This window comes from Cyanidioschyzon merolae, chromosome 11, assembly GCF_000091205.1.
Source record: "Cyanidioschyzon merolae strain 10D DNA, chromosome 11, complete genome".
NCBI classification, from domain to species: Eukaryota; Rhodophyta; class Bangiophyceae; order Cyanidiales; family Cyanidiaceae; genus Cyanidioschyzon; species Cyanidioschyzon merolae.
The window spans coordinates 1-7,086 of NC_010137.1; the positions used below are offsets into that span (position 1 = coordinate 1).

Genomic DNA, 7,086 nt, shown 5'->3' on the forward strand with positions numbered 1-7,086 from the left:
CCCCCCATTCCAGTATTAATGTCTCTAGCGATTGGTCCGAGGGGAATCTTTTCCATCATAGTACTGTGTGTGGCCACCTGGATACTCCAGTACGCGCAGTAGTATGGATGCATTTTAGCTTGACCGCCTCGTCGTTTCCTATGTTTTGGGCCCCGGCCTTCGCGCGTGGTCTGAATCGCGCGCTCGCTTGTGTTGCTTTCGTGTGTGTCGTTCTTCAACATTTTTTGTCTCCGTTTTGTTCTCTCAACATCTCACATCACTTAAATGCTGCTTTCTCGGTGCCAGGTTGTCTCCAATGTAACGCAAATATCTTATCCGAACAAAGAAAATGTTCACATTATGTTATTTTCGGTATTTTTCTGCTAAGATTCTTGTCGAATTTTGTTCCCATCCTACCTAATTAATGGCCTTCCAACTGCACATGGCTCGGTATTGTTGAGCTTTCAGTTATCTGCGACTTCAGACCAGCCCAATGGCTGTGTGCGTTGTTTGCTCCGCTTAGTAACTCTGCTATCCTCATCGTGTTTCTTCACACGATTTTGATCGTTGTTTGCAAGCCCTTCGTCCATACATTCATATCCACCGGGTTTCAGAGCTCTCCGAATATCCACAGTAGTCATCATTGTTCGTATTTCGTTCTTGGTTATGAACTTGCTGTAAGTCTCCCTACTCAGCTGCAAGCTCATAGCTACATATCCTCTTTGGAACATATTCTCTGTTGCAACTCTATCTTTTCTCTTTCAGCGTTCCTAGCACTAGCCGTTACCTAGCCCGAATTTGCTAGTGGCTACCTTCCAGGCGACTCTGGTGCGGTTTCTTCGTCGACAGCTTGTAGGTCCGGGACCTGTTGTTGCCTGCGTCTGGATCCGATTCATGGATGATCCGAGAGCAATTTTGGAAAATAAAGACGACCCGAGCCCTAAGATCTCTGGCAGCCATACAGTGACCGTGGGCACTTTATTTCTATTAGGAGCTGCAATCTCCGTTTCCGCGTACCGATCATTCTCTAGGAGGCGACCGATATCACTTTGCGCGGTCGGTATGCAGTATGCAGCACACCGGTCTGTACGCCATTTCGCTCAGCAGCTGTGCGTCGCACCTCGACTGGGCTCGTTTCTGGAGTGAGCGTCTGATACAGGAAACGGACCCTACGTATCGATGCGCGTGCCGTGGTTGTTCAGACAAGGCACATGGATATAATTTGTTGGGTCGATTCAGGATTTGAATGTACGTCTAGCGTCGCGTCCTTACCATAAGCATCCACAGGCGCTAAGCGTACGTTATATCTGTTTCTCTCCTGCCGACCCGTATTCAGCATTCCGACTCGGATTCCGTTTTCAGTGAAGTTGAGAAGATCCAGTACAGCTGATTACCCTCACCCGTGCCCATCAATACGGTCTAGCAATGCACCTCAGTCTATCGCTTTGCCAGTGCTTGCGGTACCAGGCATAATTTCATACAAGCTGAGATCCAACATTGTTTACCATCCATATAGGTTGTTTACAGGAATGAACACATTGTCGCAGGGCAGCATGCAGGGAACTACATGTGCACTAGAAACAGACCATGATCGAGGCCTCTTCTTCTGGTCTGTATTCTGATTCGTTGGATTCACGCACAACACTGTTCCCTATGCTCTTTCTTGTACGCGTACACTGAATTCACGAACCACTGTTCACTAATCTGTCTAGTTATTGCCCCTACACATCTCTAGAGTAGCAATAGCATTGTTCCGCGCTACCGTTCCTGGAAGGCGGAATCAGCCACCGCGCCGCCTCGGCATCAAAGAGCAGCTGGCCCCGATATGAAAATGAGCTTTTCGCCCATACAAGTCTGCTTGCGGCTGCTACAGGGATGCTTGGTTGGAGGCAAAGATCGCGAGCACCCAAACTCTGACCTTAGCGTCCTTGCTTCTTGTTTATTGTTCAAAGCTTGCTGCTTGGCGTCTCGCCTTTATTCCTTATGACCTAGAGTTTACCAGATGCGGCTTCTGAAACATGCTGCCGGCACCGTATCCACAAAGCACAGACTGGCTTCACCTGTAGCTCACTCCGGACATGTAGCGGTTCATGCCGATAAACGCACTAGAGCCAGTACTCGAACCACTCCAAACGCGGGTACCGCGGAAGAGTCGGAGCTTGTCTGGACGAGACTGTAGCAAACTCCAAGGTACCAGTTGAATGTCGCGCGTCCACTTGAGCTTCATCTAGACTTACATCATGCACATTCTGACTAGCTTCGCTGCGTGAGGGTTGCGCTCTGGGCTACGCCTCGTCGGTCGGAGTCGTGGCGACAGGCCCAATCAGGTCGATCGTTCCATAAGCACCGGTTTGTTGCTAGCAGTAGGCTGCCTTGTGCGATCAGCAGGACTGGCACGACTGTGCTCATGAGCACGGGAACTTGCTTTGCATTAATTATGAAGTATATACATAGTGTGCGTCTTCCAGGGCACCAGAACATAAATATAAACATCGTTCTACACAAAGTTTGGAGCAGTGTGCAGAGCTTCTGGCACAGTACACTCTGCCTTTATAACTATGGGGATCAGGCTGTGGTAACGTTCTTTCTAGTGACGTCTACTGACAGCCAGGGTCATTTCACTGCCGATATTTTTCCTGGCAGTCCTTCTCATCTGCAGTGCATCAACGGAATAACCGTGAGATATTTACTCCTTGGCCTTATAACTTTCCGTTTTCATGCTTTCCACTGCAGGAGCTGTAGAATTGTACGACTATAACCAATTCTATTTCTCCACATTCAGTCGCGAATCTTGATCATATTGCATCCAATATTGCATTTCGTTTTTTTTTTTGAAATAATTTCCATAGATTTTTCTCGTATCTTCCCAACTGTGAAATCCTTAACGCTCTCACTGCACCGTTCCAAGCACCACGCCACAGTGCTAACAGCCAATTTTCATATCTGAATGTATGTTCGAGCGGAGCGCTCAACAACTCCCCAGCCACCATACTATTTCGAAGCATAGATGCATGCAATGCTCGGCTCATTCTTTCTCATGTAACCGACAGCTGCTGCTTTGACTCTCGGGAAGTATTGGCGCTACTGTACTTCTTCGCACATAAAACTGTATTCCGCGGCTTTCCACGATAGCACACACGAATACTTGTATGCTACTTTGCTCGTTCGTATAAGTTGCTATGGTTGTGTGTCTTACCGTAATGCCTGGCAATATGCTGCGGGATGCTTTTTCGCGATAGAGCGCGTATTACCATCATTGCTCAAACACTATCCTATGGCAGAAAAAGCGGCACCTAGAGTGGTACCATCGGTACTGTTCGCCCCTGTTTTGCAGAGCAGATTGCCAGATCAGCAGGCTGCAACTACAACACTTACGCGAGCCTCCGTTAAAACACGTGCTGCACTCGTCCAAATGTGATAGAGCCTTTCTGCATACGGCATGATACCCACAATACCCTCTGTGCCGAGCCCTGATCCCCATACCTTGCGCAGAGCATCGACCCGCGCAGGCCACAACACTGCATGTGCCACAGCATGCGATGCGTACGTCCCGTAGCAGCTCACGAGAACGCCGTCGACCACAAGGCGCCCTGAGCGAGTCAACGGCGCATAGAGACCATTGTGCGTAACTAAAGTCTCGATTGCCACTACGGGGTCCGGCAGGTGCGCAGCAACGTCCAGCAGAGCGTCGCCAACGCGGATTTCTTCCGCGAAAACTGCCTCAACGGCGGAGGTATCCAACTCAAGGCTCTGACGTATGTGCTCCTGCTGATGCTGCTGCTGCTGCTTCTGTGAAATACACGAGAAAGCGGTCGTCATACCGTAAAAGTCTCTAGAGTGTTCGATCATTCGATATACCAGATGCTGTCTCGTCAGACGCAGCTGCTTTCCGGAACGCGTCTTGATCGCCAGAATCTCTGCAGTAGCGCCGGCCTCGTTATGCAACCATCCTAGTACACTATCTTCGACCAGTTGCCCGCGCCCATTGACGCCCATTACGGCCATACCTGATCGAAGCTCGCTTATCTGCAGATGGTTGCCCAGACCATCGATCAGCACCGAGGCATCCGCGGGGAAGCAGACCGCAGAGCCTTCGCCCACAGCGGTCTGCGTCACATTTGTCGTTGCCGACGGTTCTGCAGTAACGGAGGGCGTCGGTGATGCCGTCGGAGTAGGCGTCGGTGTTGCGATGTATAATGTGAAGAGGTCATTATAGATGCCTGGTTTGCCTAGGCCTCCGAACAGGACCGGGTCGTTTTGATCGGTATCCCAAAGAACTGCACCGTATCGCGGAGGTGGAAGCGTAGTATTGCTTGTCTTGTTAAGCTCGCCGTAGCTATAGGCTCCATTCGTTGTATTGTCACCGTCTACCCAAGTCCATTCAAGACTCGTAATATTGAACGTCCACAGGTCGTTGCAGGCACCGGGTGAACTACCACCGAAGAGATACAGAGTGTTTGACGAGTCTACAAATCCAGAGGAAAAGGACCTGTACCCCGGAGTGTTGCTCGATGACGGCACTCCTTTCTCGCCGTATACTGCCCCATTCAAACCAATTTTTTCATCTCCAGACATCCAGGTCCATTCTTTGGAGCTGACATTGTACAGCCATAAATCATTGAGAAGGCCGCCAGGTCTGACAATCTCTCCATCACCGCCAAAGAGCCAAAAGTTCCCATCAAGGTCTCGCCACGATGTGGCTCCGTAACGTCCCGCGGGATAATTGCTCGGCGATGCCTGGCGAAACGTACCATAGCTTCCAGAGGGGTCCGGCTCTTGACTGCCCCCTACCCAGCTCCATTCGTTGTTCGCTGGGTTATACTGCCACAAGTCACCGTAACTACTTCCATTAGCACCAGATCCACCAAAGAGATAAAACTGGTCATCCAAGCCAACCCAGGCCGCGGTTTTGTAGCGAGCACCAGGCGTGTTGCTTGAAGACGAGTTTCCACGAGGACCATATGTCGGGGAAACATTGGTCTTGTTGGATCCCTGCACCCATGTCCATTCGCCCGACGATACATTATACATCCACATATCACTATAGCCCGAGTTAAAATTCCAGCCTCCATATAGCCAAAGGTTTCCGTAGCTGTCGCTCCAACCAGCGGATTGCGTCCTCGAAGGCGGATGGTTGCTCTTGTTGGGAACTCCGCGGGAGCCGTATACCCCTGCAGAGTTGAGGGATGCAGAGCCTCCAACCCAGGTCCAAGAGAACGTGCTTAGATTGTAGTTCCAGAGATCACCGAAGACGTCTCTCAAGTCGCTGCCACCACCAAACAACCAGAGCACCCCGTCAGCGCCGGTCCAGAAGACCGCACCGTACCGCGCCGGAGGCACGTTGCTGGTGTTCGGCACACCCTGAACACCGTAGCTACCTGAACTGCCGGTAGAGTTACTGCCACCGATCCAGGTCCATAAAAAAGTATCTTCGGAGGACAAAACTCCACGAACTGTGTGTGTACTCGACACAACCAATACTACCACCAGGAGTCTCACTATGGAAAAATATCTTTTTCGCATATAGGATACGAAAGGGGTTCTGCACCAGTGAAAAGAAAACACCTCCCAGGGAAACGAGTTGCTTAGAATCTACAGGGATAGGAGAGCCTCCAGCTGCTGGTACTGTTGTCACTGTTGTCTCCGTCCTTACCACCACCAGGCTCCACGAAGTATTCTGAGGTAAGCAGCACGGGAGCGCGTCAAGCACCGCCGTCTGAATGACGCAGATCTGCGCACGGCGCTCCCGAAACGGGACATTTCTGGAATAAACGGCCAAAGATATTTTGCAGCGCCTGCTACTGAGTTTCATGAAGGCGCTCTCGTAATGGCAATGCAAGATAGTCGTCTACGCCGCAGTCGTGTTTCAGATACACATGCAGAGTCCAAACACCCAAAAGGTCTAATAGCATGCCCGTCGCACATTCGGACCCGGCCTGCTATGACGCAGTACGAACAACTCCCTCTTTCTGCAGGTCATCTGCATATTTGTTGGCATCCCGTCTAGAGGTATGTTTGGTGTCCAGATACCCTCAACATTGGATTATGGGCCGCCAACCCGGACTGGAAGGTTGCGTGCATGCATGTGCGAACTATATTGCACAACTAAGATCCTCATGGAATGAATATATCAATAACTGAAACACATTCTTAGTTCTATGGTCGCGCGCGGGGCTGTACAGATAGCTGGCGTCAACGCAGTGGTTCATACTGAACCACTTGCTGAGGCATGCGTTGAGGTCGACACCAATACGACGCACTTGGAGACGCAGTTGCAGTCGCAATAATGGCACTCGGAGTCGGTGTGGGACTAATCTACAATCACTCGTTGTTGATGCACTCCTCGCCAGAGCGGCAACAACGCACCTTGTTCACAAGGTTATCCGAAGCGATCAGGTACGTCCCGCACTGCTTTGTAGGGTCCTTGCATACACAGAATGACGGCAACAGCACCTGTTGCTGCTGCTGCTGTTGTCGCAGGTTATTGCTGTTGCTGAACGGGTTGTACGTACAGTTCTCTATCTCGGCGTTGCAGCACTCCGGGCCACACGGAATATAGCTCGAGTTCGATACGTTGCCGGTCGTGCCGCTCATCGAGTTCGAGACGTACCCATACGCCTGGCACACGTACTCGGTCATCGGCTGGAAGCACTCGATGCCGATCCCCAGGCAGCAACCAGCCTCCAGACACTGCTGCGGCGAGTAGCTCGTGCGCTGCGTCCCGTGCTGCTCCCCGTACAGAAGCGTGTTCAGCAGACGCACAAACTGGTTGTTGTTGATATTATTGTTGGGCAGCTGCTGGTTCTGATTCACCGCGTTCGTGCACGGCTGGCGCTCAAACTCGCCCACAGCGCACGTCTTCTCGGGCTGGAAGCAGTACGGGTTCGACTCAAAGTCGCTCTGCTGCTTGCTGTTCTGCACCCACTGGTTCTGCGCCTGCGAGTCGTAGCAGCAGCCCTAGGCATACCAGGTAAACTGGTTGATACCCGCGTTGCCGCACGGCTGGCGCTGCGCTCCCGGTGACGGGCAGACGGGTACTGGTGCCTGCACCTCCTGCAGCGCTACAGAGGCCTGCGGTGCATGGTTGATGTCGTAGTAGCACCAGGG

At 51.5% G+C, this 7,086-nt stretch overlaps 1 protein-coding gene across 1 annotated transcript, besides 1 other annotated feature; it reads right to left on the reverse strand.

Annotated features, from left to right (window-relative positions):
- Positions 1-3,327: 3,327 nt before the first annotated feature.
- Positions 3,328-5,502, reverse strand: CYME_CMK001C (similar to hedgehog protein; the record flags this gene model as incomplete). The annotated part of the gene is made up of 1 exon (XM_005536386.1): positions 3,328-5,502. One exon carries the CDS (start codon positions 5,500-5,502, stop codon positions 3,328-3,330), a length of 2,175 nt encoding a protein of 724 aa, XP_005536443.1.
- A 700-nt stretch (positions 5,503-6,202) lies between these two features.
- Positions 6,203-7,086: part of a sequence feature (pseudo-gene of trefoil factor) that runs on past the window's edge.